Below are 15,369 nucleotides of genomic sequence, written 5' to 3'. Positions count from 1 at the left end.
TCAGCCCCGGGAAGGTCCTCTTCTGGTTTGTGACCCAGGATAATACAGGGTTATCTTTGTTATCGCATGAACAGAACTGTGTTACAGGGGCTTTCTAAATGTTAATTTCAATAGCCAAGCCAACACCCTTCTCAGTCTATAAATTGGCTGTGATAGAGAAAGGGGCTGGCTTAATTTCCTTAAATGAGCTGTCTACCCACTCTTTTCACACACTGCAATGATTAATTGCTGACACAGCAAACATTGTACTATTCCACAAACTGGAAGAGGAGCAACCAGAAGAACTTGTGACCTGAAGCAAGATCTGTGCACTGTATGAAAGTGTTATTTCTGCTCTACTTGTTGCACCATATGAGTATGTCTGTAACTGTGTTGAGCACAGATGTACCATCTCAGTCGCTTGCAGAAAAACGATCTTCAAGTGAATATGGAACTGAACCAGTGAAGTAACTAGTTATGTTACAGCATGTTATGTTCCTGCCGTTTTTTACTTTTTACTTATGAGCGCTAACTCTTTGGGTAATTGGGTAATTCTGCAGTGTTGCTATCTGTGTGTCAAGAGTGGGAGAAGAGGGTTGCATTGCCAATCCAACACAATGGGCAGCACTTTGAACACATTTTATAAGTGGTCATAAACTTGTAAATAACTCATGAAAGTATAAAGTTACATTAAAACCAAGCACACCATTGCTTTTCTTGTGAAATTCTCAATAAGTTTGATTTATCACATGACCCTCTTCCCATTGAAAAAAATAAAGTTGGCTCCAAAATGGCCGACTTCAAAATGGCCAACATGGTCACCACCCATCTTGAAAAGTTTCCCTCTCCCATATACTAAGGTGCCACAAACAGGAAGTTGATATCACCATCCATTCCCATTTTATTTAGGTATAGCCATATAAATGGAGCAGCCTGTATATGCTAAAAACAAGGGAACAAATAAATACATTGCAATGTAAAGATGACTAGCTGTTCATATGTTCAATCCTTTGATTTTTTTTAACCATTTCAGGTTTCCAAAGTCATGAAGTGGCTAAAAGAAGTGGCCAGTCCATTCTATGGGCGGCTTCTGTTTGGAAGTTGCTTACTAGTTAGAAAAAAAAACAAAAACGTATAGCTAAAAGATGTCTGAAAAGACAACAAAAAAAAGTTAAAAAAAAGTTGTTTCAGAACAAAATGACAATTAGGTGTCCTGAAGCATCTTCTGTCTGAAAAACTCTAGGTATTCACAGATGTCTAAAAGAAGTTGTGTGCACATATCCTGACAGTGCCCACACTATCAGATACTAGTTAAGACCACCATACACATTAGACTAAATTTGGCCAAACCTGCAGATATCAACATGTTCCGCTGACAGTCCAATGTGTCAGGTGAGATAAGCATCCAGCATGTCCGATTTCGCACTGTAGATCCTTTTCTTCTCTAAGTGATAAGCTTCAGCCAGAGATGTCTAACAGCGGCTCTCATACAGAACAGAGGAACGCACGGCAGAGTGAGCGATCCTGTATACGGGAGAGCCGGGCGAGATTGTTGCCAGCCGATCAGCTGTCTATAGTGTAGAGGGGCTTTAGTCAATTTCTTGTTCAGCTGACAGACAGATGTATCTTTAGTCTAGCACACTGACCTTAAAATGTTTTAGGTCCATTAATTCTCAGCATATTGGTTTAAGTCTGAAGTTAACTCAGTATGGAGAAGGGGATGATGTATGTCATCCCCTGAGGAAGAAGTAGTCTATACTTTGAAACGCGTTGGAAAAAAAGAATAAAACATCGATCTTTTAATGCATTAGTAATCGTGTATTATGTATTAAAATCTGTTTAAAATCGCAATTCTTGTGCTGCCCCATGCAACCCGCCACTCTAGACACCGGATTTCAGGTGCCTACTGGCAGATACGTGCCTAGTCGGAGGCGACATGTGCAGGATCAGGGCTGCCACCAAGAATATCAGGGCCCCATACTGGCAACATTTTTGGGCTCCCTTGAGACTCTGCCCAGGCTCCATCACAGCTCCGCCTCCACCCTTTGAACCTTCTAAGGTCCCATCGCCCACTCTTGGAAAAACCCCACTTCTACAGCAATCACACATTAACAGTGCCCATAGAACATCATATCAAATACATAGCCATCAATTTTTGTTTCGGCCAAAAGAATTTTAAGCAGGTCCTTTCTCTGCACAGCAGAGGCTAAAGCCCGCTGTTTTGCAATCCTCATTGCTGTCGCTCACAGAGATGAATGGGAGACATGAAGAAAACGGACGCGGTGGATATTCAGCAGAATTTCGGCGTGGCTGTCCGCGCCAAACATCTGGTTGAAGATTTGCCATGTGAACTTGCCCTAATAATTATCCCATATGTTGTGTATAGGAGATAAGTACTAGGTTGCTAGAATATCCCCTTTTAGGCTGGTTTTACACTTACTGTATTTTTGCAGGAAGATTTTGCGGCTCCAATGCATTTCTATGGGGCTGCAAGCTCGGGGGGGAACTGGAAACTTAGGAACAGAGAGGGGGGCGGCAGCGTCTGATGTCACTGACGCCCCCTTCATTTGGATGGTGCATCCTTACGTCATCCACACAGTGTTCCTCATCGCTGTCCTCATCTCTATGACCTGCCAAGGGCAGAGCAATGCACTGTAATGCGCATGCGCCGGCTTTACCTATGGGTAAATGGCCCTCTTTGGTCTTTCCAGGTGCATTCGCAATACAGTACTTTCCTCTGCCCTCAGTAGAACATAGAAAAGTGTGCATGCGCAGGAGCGCGATGGGGGTGATTGTGTGAATGAAGTAGGACATGTCATTGACATTAAGCCGTGAAGGAGGATGGAGATTGAAGAAGCGAAGATGTGCCAGATCAAGACCAGAGACGCCCATTGGCTGTCTGTGAGTACGTATAATAAAATGTATTTTTTGGTGTGCCTCGTACAGTACTGTGTGACTTTTTCTGAAAAGAATGCATCTAGCTTTTAAAAGGAATCTGTCAGATGGTTTTTGCTATGTAATCTGAAGACAGCAGGAGATAGAGGTTGAAACACAGAATTCAGTGATGTGTCATTTGTCAAAGTGCTTGCTGTTTACTAACTGTGAAGGATTTATCACTAAAAGATGAACATTGATGGACTACATTAGTCTGGAAATGCCACCTCACTGTCTAAGAGATATTGTATATAGATGGTGTGAGGTAGCGCTGTCATTTACTTTGGAGATTCTCGCTTGCAGCGAACAAAAACCAGTTCCGGCATGGATTTTCCATCAAATCATACAGTCCTTGCGGTTTATTCACGCCTCATAAACCACAGCAGCAACAGAAAGTTCACTCAATAGCATTACCAGCATAGCGTCCATTATAATGCTTCACTCTGGTTACCAATATCCAGTACGCAGGCTCTCTTAGCCTCACAATTATCTCACCCATGTCAGGGCTCCTCATGCAGCTGCAGCATTCCGCACACGTTCGTTCCCTCCAGGGAACTCTCAGGCACACATCGCCATTGCTCCCAGCCACTTCACACGTGCTGTCTGGGAGGAAGCTCCATCTCTGCAGGACCTTCCACACTGGACCAACCAGGTCCCAGCATTCACCACTTGTGACTCACCCTGGCCACATTATATCGTTCATAGCCACGCCCCCTGGGTCACATGACTGACCTTAGCACAGGTCCTTCAGGCATTCACATAGCCTTTTACAACAGGTGTTTTCAGACACACCCCTGGGTGGGTTTGTAGGTAACTGGCCTGCCCAACTCACAAGTTACCTAGAGACTTCTCCCTTATACCTTGAAATAACACCTCAGCAATACTATTGCTGATCAATACGCATAACTAAGTCTCCATCTCAAAGCCACCCCATTTGAGATACACAACCATCCATCAGGATTCTGCCACTCATCCTCTCCCTTGGAACCTCCACACAGTGCCCCCTAGCAGACATAGTGGTTACTACACCACAATGGGAATAAGGTTTTTTATTCACAAAGCGTTACAACGCCGTACCGGTGTCTTTATCAAGTGAAAAAAAAACACAATTGTTTTTTTCACCTGATAAAGATGCCAATATGGCGTTGAAACGCTTTGTGAATAAAAAACCTTAGTCTCATCATCATCGCTGAAGAATTGCTTTACTTCAGCTACATAGCCCACTGTTCATCCAACTGAATCCAATATCTCCTGGAAGATTTATCCACCATTTCTTCAAGCCTGCATAGGAGTTGTGCCTGTCACAAATCCATCAAATGAGCATAACCAGCATTCTCCTACTCTCCCTCCATAGGGTATCACCCTCTTGTGCGATCTGTTTCCCATTTCTAGATTTATTCCTCATTCTAAATCTAAAAGCTCTGATTGTGTGAGAACGGCTGCACCCAGTAAACTAAGTGATACCTCGTTGGATTCAGCTACTCTTTGCCTACATTACACTAATCTCAGATGAGGTAGATAAACCTGCTGACAGATTCCCTTTAACCCCTTAACAACCTTAGACATATCCAGACATCCTGGTTGGGAAGGGGTTCCCGACCTAGGACGTATGGATTTGCGGCACCGTGACTGAAGGCAACTACGATCGCTGTGATTGGCTGTTCAATTCTGAACAGCCAATCACAGTGATTTCAATGTTTAAGCAAATAGAATTGCCTGAAACACTGAAGTCTAGCTACAAAAGCACCGATCAAAGGCTGGAGCTAGGCAATGGCAGCATTATCAACCCCAGCACTGATTGGAGCGATCGGACGATAATGTTCCATCACACCAATCCATGAGGAGAGACATGGTCTGAGCTCAGAATGTCTGCTCCGTGTCATTCTAGTTGTTGTGCTGCTGTTCGAAGAAAGAAGATCAGAAGAAAGATCTGTTCCTGTCCCCTGCTTTTTTCCAGCCCATCACAATCCCACTCACCACTCTTTCATTTCAACCCTCCTTTCTGCCACTGAGCGCTCATCAGTACTTGATCACAGATCAATATTTGAACTCTCTTTTTTTGGCAGTTTTTTTGTGTCACTCACCCACCCTTTCCACCACCTCCGTACATGCATCCTGCAGCCACTGAGCTGCTGATCAGTGACACAAATAACTGATCAGCATCTGTGTTTTCTTTTGGATGGTACTTTATGTTTCCTGTCCATTGCCCCCATCCTTTGCACAATCTCCGTGCATATGTGTGGGGAGGTTGAGCTGGGTACGGTTCTGTCTGTGATAGGAGACAGAGAGTTTGACAGCAGGTGTCATGTGGCAGTCTGCCCATCAGAGGTCTCTGGAGAGCGCCGATGGCAGTGATTATGTAACTGTCATTTGAGTGTTACATGACTGCCAGAGGTCAGGGTGACTCTGATTGGGCAGAGGTGACTGTCAGGTGACAGAGGGTGGGGCTACCTGGTCTGTTTGAATAAATACTGAGGTAAGCTTCCAGAAGCTTCAGTCAGCCAGGGGAGCTCACAGGTTAGGAGAGTCTGTCACACAAAGGAGACCCCTCAGAGACTTTGGACAGTGGAAACGGTTACGGGGGGTGACCCTATAGGACATTGGTCACAGGCAGAGACGGCCTTTGAGGACCTGGATTATTGGTGGACTTTGTAAGGTGAAACGCCGTGGTGGATTGGCCTAGGGCAGCCACGGCGGATAAAGCCACGAAGTACGCCTGATGGAGAAAGTGTACAAGTCAAGGTACCCGGGCCTGTCTGCAGGAGGATAACAGTGTGAAACATCTGTCGTGTTTTGTTCTGGTCGTCGTGAGGGCGGCCAATAAAAGCAAACCTGTTGAATACAATTCCTGCCTCTGTCTCGTGCCTGTCGACGTCAAGAAGCAGGTCACCCCCCATTCCTGTGAGTACAGCACACCTCCGCCGCCTACCAGCCACACCACCTAAATACCACAGCACGCTACCCTCCGCCCCAGCCTGCCACCGGTCTCTACACATGCGCCCTGTAGCCCGTGAGCCTGGTCAAAGACGCACATCACTAATCGGCATCCGGTTGTTTTTTCTTCAAGAAGTGTGAAAAAAGAATCAACTAAAAATAATTTAGATTAGTTGATAGAGCTAGAATAGGGACAGTAAAAATACACTTTAGTAATCGGCGTCTACCACAGTATTTTTAACTGAATATAGTCAGGATAAGTGTCAGATAGTTGCGGGCGCTCAGTATTTTTTTTTTTTTTCTTTTTACACCCAGAGATTTAGGGTTTATGAAGGGAAGGACACTCGGATTCAACCCCCTGGATGCCCCCTTGGGAGTGAGTGGGAAAAATGTGCGGGCTTTGGTGCAGGAGAAATTTCAGAAATGTTGGAGTCCGTTTTCTCCTGTTACCCTTGTGATAATAAAAGGTCTTGGTCTAAAATAATAATTTTGTGTGAAAAATTTGATTTTTTTATTGTCACGGATCAACGTCATAAACACTTAGGGTTTCAAGGTTCTCCCCACACATGTAGATACATTCCTTGAGGGGTCTACTTTCCAAAATGGAATCACTTGTGCGTGTTTCCACTGTTTAGGCTCTCCAAGTGCAGCACGGCGTCCGCTCTCAATTCCAGCCAATTTTGTATTCAAAAAGGAAACAATCAACAATCCGTACGGGTGCACAGCCTATATCGTACCGCAGGGTGCTCCATCATGTATCAATGATGAACAGCAAAAAGAAGGAAATATAATAGTGATTCACATACCGAAAATAATCCAATGCTTAATTTATAACAAGCAAAAAAAAAACATAAAAACGTGCAAAAACTGAAGCACACACGTTAAGGTGCAAAACATGGACCAATTAAATGAGGTCAATATACAGTTGTACCATGATTTGAATATCACAAAAATTCTCCTAGCAGAAATCAACCTAATGTCATAACATACAACATATACCATGCAAAATACAGAGATAACATAATAAACTGACTAAAATGTTTGTAGGCGATTTTTAACAAAATAGATCATAATATGTTGGTGTTTGATGCTGCTGGTCTATGTCTATGATGTTGGTCTATAGGAGACAGAAAGACCAATACAAAAAATGGTGTGCACACCTGATCTACAGTTGTATATTACAATGCGATTTTAACATGAGCTTTTACTTACAGAGAACTGCTGTATGTAAAAGCACATGTTAAAATCGCATTGCATACGGATTGCATATGCATGTCAAACGGATGTACTGTGTAAAAATTGCACGGAAATCACATGACAATTGCATGGCACTCGTCCGTTTTTTCGATCGGGAAATTGGACCATTTTTTTCTCACATATGGGTATGAGCCCTAAGGCTGCATTAACACGTTGCATTTTTTTTTTCGCGTTTTCGCGGCGGTTTTTCACATGCGCTTCTGCCTCGAAAATGCAAAAAAAAAAACATCCCATGCAATCCTATGGGATTCCGCAATGCTGTGCTAATGCTGCGGATTTTTCCGTGGCGGAATCGCATCACGGAAAAAAACGCAGCATGCTCATTCATTTTACGGAATCGCGGCGATTCCGCTCACATAGGAATGCATTGTTCTGCTTACTTTCCGCATGTGGCTGTGCCCACCAAAAGTAAGCAGAACATTTGCAGATGGTACCCAGGGGGTGGAGGAGAGAAGACTCTCCTCCAGGCTGTGGGTACCATATCCCTGTAAAAAATAGAATAAAAAATAAATAAATCGGGTTATATTCACCTTCCGGCGTCCCGCGCAGCCTTACAGATGCTGCCGCCAACTCCCGTTCCCAGTAATGCCTTGTGGCAAGGACCTGTGATGACGTCAAAGGTCTCGCTAGGCATTACTGGTAACGGGAGCATCGTGATGATCGGGAACGCTGTGCGGGACGTCAGAAGGTGAGAAAAACACGATTTTTTATTTTTTTATTATTTTTAACATTAGATCTTTTTACCACTGATGCCGCATAGGCAGCCTCAATAGTAAAAAGTTGGTCACACTCGTCAAACACTATGTTTGACGAGTGTGACCAACCTGTCAATCAGTTCTCCAAGCGATGCTACAGATCGCTTGGAAAACGCTACCATTCTGAAAGCTAATTAGAATGCTTGCAAATCACTAGTTTTTCCGTGGGAAAATCGCGGGAATTTAAAATGCAGTTTTCCCGCGGAATGGAATTCCGGAATTCCCGCGGTAACTTCCACGCGAAGTCTGTAACGTGTGCACATAGTCTAACAGACATGCTACAAGGAGCACTCGAGAGGTAAACTTGCTGTTAATAGCACCTCCAACTAATATATGGAAAACCCTGATAGAAAATAATAACATTGCATGGAATAAGGGTCACAGTGAAGCGGATAAGCTGCATTTGGAGATGAGCTCCAGTAAATAGGGCAAGTGATCAGCAAGTAAACAAATGTGCTTAAATCACGCCAGCAATTAAAGTAATATACAAACAATATATAAAATATATGCCGAGCGTTTACCAAAGATGGTACTACCTCACGTGCATGGGAAATGCCCCTAGAACACCACAAGATGCCATGATAAGAGCATAAAGTAGACATCTGGTAAATGTTATTTGTTAACTATTTTGTGTGAGATAGCTCTCTGGTTTAAGGGCATAAAAAATAAATGTTTGAAAATTGCCAAATGTTAACATTTTGGCCAAATATCTGATATTTTCACAAATAAACGCAAGTCATATCAAACAAATTTTACCAATGTCATGAATTACAATATGTCACGAAAAAACGATCTCAGAATCACTGGGATCCATTGAAGCACTCCAGAGTTATTGTCTCATAAGGTTAAAATTGTAAAAATTGGACTGAACAAAAAGGTGAAAACAGACTGGAGGAGTGAAGGGGTTAAAGGTAAAATCCTTCAACTCAAGGATACAGAATGAAATTGCAACTTCATCTTTTAGTTTCAGATTATAATGAAAGCAAAAGCGACAATTTTCTAGGGGCATTCATCAACCCTAATCTGGCTCTACGTATCTCTAAGACTCACTTCCATCGGTGGGCGACACATGACAGAATTAAAGTCTGGCCACTGGTCCACCAGAACCTGAAGTCTGAAAGGATTTTGGTTGATAACATGATGCAAAGCACCACACACCTGCAAGGAGGAAAAGGCTTCAGATTAGTACTCAAATACATATGGCACATTTTTTATGCTAATTAATGGTTAACACTTTTATTTGACCAAATTTGTAAATATATTGATTATTACTTAAAACCAATGGATGTCCTGATATGTCAGAAACAGGACAGACGCTCTGATGAGCTGGAATCTCATTGGAACCTAATATTTATTTGTTGACAGCAGATCAAGCAATATAAACATGTATTAGACATTACTACGGTGTGGCAGCAAGGGTTCGCTTCTTCAAGGGGATGACACACTAGGTCAGACCTCCGTGTGAACTGTGTTTGCTAAATTATAAATTAGTTACATTTTGCCGCATTGATGATATTGCACCAGGCCAGTGAAGAAGAGCCAGAGATGCCTTTAGAAAGGTGGTTTTCAGGCTCCGGCCCAGCAGCCATAGATTACAGACCTGACTGCTAGACCGGGTCCTGAGAATCGATTTGCACCAACTCCAATACTGACACATAACCTTTTTTTGTGTTTAAAGATATTTCTTTCTACATAAACAAGACACTGACATTGGTAGCTATGCAGTCCAGTCTTTCAGAGTCAGGTGTTGCAAAGCAAGGGTGTGTAGACCATCGACCATTAGCAGTGCTGTATGAGCTATACTGATGAACTTGATTATTTGTCAGGGTAATGACACTCAGCTAGATGATTTCATAATATCTCTAAAAATATCCCTTATAATATCAAGCCAATCACTAAGCTCAGTGGCTGTGCTGACGTAGTCGGCACAAGCCACTAAGCTCAATGATTAGCTGCAGCGGTAATGCATGCCGTTGACTTGAGGTCCCTGATAAAGCCAAAACATTGAGAATTAAGCAGCTTCAGGCACCTGTGCCAGGTCCCTGAGAGGGTGAGTACCTGCTGTGCTTGTTATTTAAGGTATATGGGTGTTTGAGGTCCACTCTCAATAAAGATGAAACCCATTTAACTACTTGCTGCTCTGTGCACATGTCACGAATATCTCTAATCTGGCATGGCTATGGACAGCGTCTTGTGCCCATCTGCTCATGACAACTTATGTCATGATACATGAGCAGTTTAGCAGACTGCCTGATGTGGGGCAGTGTTCTGCGGTAGCCTCAGTGGACATATGCTATTTACCCAGCTAGCACTCATCAGTTAATCTAGATGGTATTTAAAGGGGTCCTCCAGCTATAAAAAAAAAAGATAAAATTCCTAAATACTTTTAATTAAAGCACAATTTTTGGTAGAAAGCAGTCGTGGGTGGTTGTAAACATGTGTAGTAGAAAGCTGACAATGGATATTCTGATTTTCAACTGATACCAGGAGTCCTGAGGTCCGAAAACTGTGCTCACGATGCTGTCCACCCTGTCTTTCTAATCTAATTGGTGGGGGTCTGACACCAAGATAGGTCCACAATCACACCATAGAGATGGTCTTGCTCACTCAGCTACAGTATTTCTGTGTTTCCAGTTCAAAGCAATGAAGAACCAGCGCACCATGGGTAGTGATCTTTCTAACATGAATTTGGCTTAAGGCTCTTATTTTTTAGATTTGTTGGCTCCCATCAAAGGCTTATGATGGATCCAAATTACTCCAAAAGACATATTGATAGGAAATCTAGATTGTGAGGCCCAAAGGGGACTTTGGTGCTGATGTCTATAAAGCACTGTGTAAATTAATAGAGCTATACAAGCGAGAAAAATATATTAAATAAATTATGGCAAAAAAACATTAAAAGTACAACTGATAGCTATTGGTTCACATACAAAAAGTAAAACAAATATCAGTATTTCCCTTCTTACCTTTAAAGACTCTGGAAAGTTATGAGTCAGTAATTTTCTGAGAGCGGCAAGCTTTGAAGAACATGTCAGGACAAGCATTCTAAACATGGGCGAAAAAAAAATCAACATTTTTGAAAAAAAGGCAAGATAACAGAAGGCAATCAAATTGCAATGATCACCTGTATATAAACACTGTTTACAGTAAGTTTCATATTATAAAATACAGTACATGAAGTACGGAGTAAAATGTTGTGCTTTTTCAGGGCTGATTTTCTGCTTATACAGAATTTTCCTTGGTCTGGTAAAACTTATGTGTAAATGTGTGTGAATGGTTCTCAGAACTTATGCTTCTCATTGGCCACCTAATGTTCTGTTTCCATCTTTCAAAGTTTTTCCTCCTGGCAACATTGTACTAAAGCTAAGAGAAATGCTCAACACAATATGAGCCAACATGTAGTATGCCAGTTGTTCTGCCTTCTTCCACGTATGACGCTGTGTGGATTCCAGCATATGGCTAAACCCTTCATCCACTCCCTGAAACAAGACTGTATGGGTGCTTAAGTCTATATTTATTGGGATGATATGGACAACAATGGGAGATGATTACAGATGGTATAATAGGACACAGTAGTAGATGATATCAGGGGTTGTTGAACAAAGTTGTGGATGATTTCGGAGATTGTTGTAGAATATTGTGGATGATTTCGGGTAAAAACTGTAAGGGAACAGACAATGCAGCATGTCAGTACTGGCAGATATTAACAACAGCAGTAATACAAGGTGCTATCATACAGAGTGCTGTTATCTCAGTAGCATGCATTATACAGAGGCTGAGCAATACAACATACAATGCAGTGAAACAAACTTAGGCTGCTAGCATTGAACAGAAATGCATATAACTAGATGCAGAGCAAGAGCATTACAGGAGCTGAAAATGCATTGCAAATATCATGGGGCATGCACTATTGCCAGCTAACACAGATGCATAACATATATTACATAGTTGCATTAAAACCTTACCGGAATCCGCTTGATATAAGCAGTGATCTTACAGGGAGCTGAGCACATGTGAGTTCATTAGAGATCTGGGAGAAATGGTTACATGTTGCTGACCCAGAAGGATGAAGGGGCGGTTCTGAACAGAATAACCAATAAAGGGACAGAGGATTCCAAACACATGAATAGGAAAGAAAAGGGCAACTATGACATCTAATGGCCGTAGCTGGTACAGCACTTAAGAAATGTCTTGCTGCACATGAATAAAATAAAAATAAAATAAAATATTATCTGTCTTGAAATTACAGAAGTGAATTTTGGGTAACTAAATGGTATTTATGTGACCAAATGGTATGGTGTCACAAAACAATATTGACTGTGGGAAGTTATGTACAGACTGTCAAAACAACAATTTCATAAAATAGATTATTATCATAAAAAATGCTATATAATATGTACACAAGTACAACCAGAGGTAACTCATAACAAGTCAGCTGTAATAGAGAAAGCAGATATATGCACTCGATTAAAAAAAAAATAGTAAAACATTGACATACAAAAAGTCTAAGCGCTGAAGCACCACTAAATATGTACACTTGTGCTTGAAATGTTTCTAATCCAACCATATTTATTCCACCCACGTTACGCACAGGCAAAGACACATGCATATCTGACACCAGAAATTTCGATGTAAAAAAAGGGGGGACTACAATGACTGATAAGACAACTGGACCATGTAAAATGACATCAGGATGAGAACAACATAAGTCTTAATTGCATCCAAATTCCTTGAATCCTCCAATATGCAAATTGACTCTTCAGAGAAAATGAGGACTTGAACTCTATAGCGCCACCTGTTGGTAGTTGGTTCGCATTCTCATCCCCCCCTCAGCTTGCTGAACGTTACTTCATCTGTGAATATCACAGATGCCGTAGTTTTCCGCGCTTGCGCATTGAAAAGGCCTCCAGCGCTTGCGCAGTATGGCTTCCTCAGCACTGCGCAGGGCTTTACAATGCATCCGGCAGCAAGGAAGTGTGTCCTGCATGTGAAGACTTCCAGGGCATAGACCGCGTTGAAAAATACCGATGCATGCGCAGTACAGATTATATGCTGTGCCCACAGTTGGGCAAAGGATACTGCGCAAACGCCGGAGGCGTTTTCAATGCGCAAGCACGGAAACACTACGTGAACGCAGGAAGAAGAATGAAGACATGCATAGAGTAAGACAGGGAGGGGGAGAAGGCGAATAAGCCCCGCCCATCAGACAGCGTCGATATACATACATCTCAACCGAGATAAAAAAGGTATTTATGCATCAAAGGAGCTGGGTCAGGTGGAATCAAAAGTACTAATATAATTTTGTGACACAGACTTGAATGATATCTTTACATGATATCACAAAAATGGGTGACAGATTCCCTTTACAGTAAGAGCCCCGATGGTAGATTCTCCACAGTCGCTGGTTCCAGTTGAACTTCAACCCCTTCTAACGGGGTACACGCTCAGACAGGTAGAGGCAGTACACTTTGACCTGGAGGGAAGTCATGCTTGGTGGTGGCTGGTATGATCTCATTCCTTAACACCTTGCCTTCACAGGAGACCTCTTGTGCCTGGGCCATCTGGATCAATTGAAATGCCTTCCTTTGTGCAGTATGCGGGCCCCATTGTTTCAGGAATGCGTTTGGAGATTCGCTAATCAGAAGACTTCCGAACTCTCTGAGTATATTCATTCCAAGTGTAACGGTATGTCCCTGTACGGGGTCACCCGCGGTCAGCACCACTCTTTTACGGCCCAGGTCTTTGCCGCAGACTTTAATCTGCATCTATGCCACCCCTACGATTGGTATGGGTAGTTGACTGGCAGCTGTCAACTTGATCACTGGACCCCACTCTGGCCTCACAGCTTGTGGAAAGTGTCTTTTAAAATATGTCTCGGGCATCGTGGTTACTTGAGAGCCCGTCTTTACAAGGCAGCGTACGGCCTGTCCATGTATTTCGGCCCATACCAAGGGACTCACTGACACTAAATTGGTGGGACTATCGGTATTACTTTTGGGCTGTTCTGGCTCCGGGCGGCATCCCCCAGCCTCGGAGCCCTTTAGTTTAACAGGCATGTTTTGGGGAGAGCCCATGTTGCAGGCAGAACTGGGCAATATGACCTAATTCTCCACAAAGATAGCACGTTAGGGGCTCTCTCCGAGGAGACCCTCTTTCATCCCAACATGGCACTGGGGGGGTTTTGTTACCCGGTGTACTTATCGAGGTTACCTTCTTTTTAGTCTCAATCAGATCCTCCCTCATCGATTGGATCTCTTTTCTTAAATCTTCCACCCATTCTGGTTCAGCAGTTGCTTTCACGGCCGCCTCCCCGCTCCGAACCGGGACAGTCACCCCCTGTTCCTGTTGTTGTGCACGTGCCTCACTTCCCACCTCTGCAAAGGTCAAATGTGGGCTCATGCGCAAGCACTCTCACAGTGCCTGCTTTAAGCAACCCGTCTCTCATCCCAGTCACTAATTGGTCGCGCAATACCACATCAGCTGGCCCTACTCCCAAGCCGTCTTTTCTGACTATGGCTATGTCGATTTCTTGCAACTCATTCATATATTGGGTCACTGTCTCCCCCTCTATTTGACCCCGACTAAACAGTTGCATGCATAATTCCCCGACGTCTGTGGGGTCACCATGGGTCTCTTCTAGTATCTGCAGTACTTTGTCAAGGGTGTCTCGTTCATGGGAGGGCCGCAACATAACAATCTCTTGCCTCCCCGTCTAAGGCCATCACGGCGACCTCCGTCTGAAAGGCAGGCCATAGGGTGCATTCTCATCATACCCTTTATACGCTCAGTTCAGCTCCACAACATGGTGTTATTCCTATTAAACTTCGGGAGGTTATTCAACATTGCCCCCAAAGAGATGCTAGATCTAGGACCCTCCCAGATGCTTGGTCTGCCATGTCCATATGGGTGGACTGCATCCTGCCGACTACACCAAGTGTAAGCTGGTAACAGGATGCAGTAACGGACAAGGGGCAGACCAAGGATTAACAAAGGGTTTAATTTACAGGAGGACACTTCTCGCAGGGAGATATTTAAATGAGGAGGAGAGTTCTTCCCTAATACAAAGAACACTTCTAAGGGGGTTTTAACTAATAGGGGAATATAATGTAAACTATGCACTTATCACTTTGCACTCCAGTCACATATGTGCCCCTCTCTTTAACTGGGGCCACTTGGATTGAGCCACAATGGGGATCTGTTACAGTCCTGTGGAAAATGGGGGAAGCTTTTCTGGAATTGAGAATGTCCTCTTGTGGTCCTGACGGTGTCTTCTTTTCAATCCTGTCGCTGGCGGTGATTGCCCGGGGTTCTAGCATGGGCATTGACCCCCAACGGATGCAGAGCAGAAGGAGGGGTAGACTCTTCCCTCAGTGGTGAGAATCCTTGTACTATCAGGGCCTGGGACACGGTCCCGAAACAGTTCATGGTGGCCTGCTCGGTCTGCTGAGTTGTACCGTTGAGTACCGGTATCCCTCATACAGACCTTGCTTTCCCCAGTCAGCATCATCGG

The 15,369-nt window shown here is 43.4% G+C and overlaps 1 protein-coding gene and 1 long non-coding RNA gene across 5 annotated transcripts in view; one reads left to right on the top strand and one right to left on the bottom strand.

Annotated features, from left to right (window-relative positions):
• Window positions 1-15,369, top strand: part of LOC141100082 (uncharacterized) — a 248,453-nt gene that overhangs the window by 137,050 nt on the left and 96,034 nt on the right. The gene's annotated exons all lie outside the window — the stretch shown is intronic.
• The window catches only part of LOC141100079 (glycine N-acyltransferase-like), a 79,698-nt gene that overhangs the window by 61,302 nt on the left and 3,027 nt on the right, over window positions 1-15,369 (bottom strand). The window contains exons 1-4 of one of the 4 annotated variants that reach the window (XM_073588282.1): window positions 11,825-12,006; window positions 11,412-11,519; window positions 10,826-10,904; window positions 8,910-9,017 (exon numbers count right to left, since the gene is read on the bottom strand). In XM_073588282.1, the coding sequence (XP_073444383.1) occupies window positions 8,910-9,017; window positions 10,826-10,903 (186 nt within the window). In that variant the 5' untranslated portion in view covers window position 10,904; window positions 11,412-11,519; window positions 11,825-12,006. Of the gene's footprint in view, window positions 1-8,909; window positions 9,018-10,825; window positions 10,905-11,411; window positions 11,703-11,824; window positions 12,007-15,369 lie in introns of those variants that run through there. The other 3 variants (XM_073588281.1, XM_073588279.1, XM_073588280.1) reach the window with 3 other exon arrangements.

This window comes from Dendrobates tinctorius, unplaced genomic scaffold (genome assembly GCF_039654945.1).
Source record: "Dendrobates tinctorius isolate UK_male_01 unplaced genomic scaffold, ASM3965494v1 ptg000103l, whole genome shotgun sequence".
Lineage (NCBI taxonomy): Eukaryota > Metazoa > Chordata > Amphibia > Anura > Dendrobatidae > Dendrobates > Dendrobates tinctorius.
Note: the sequence above shows the minus strand (reverse complement) of the source record. Positions and strands in the feature narration are given on the sequence as shown.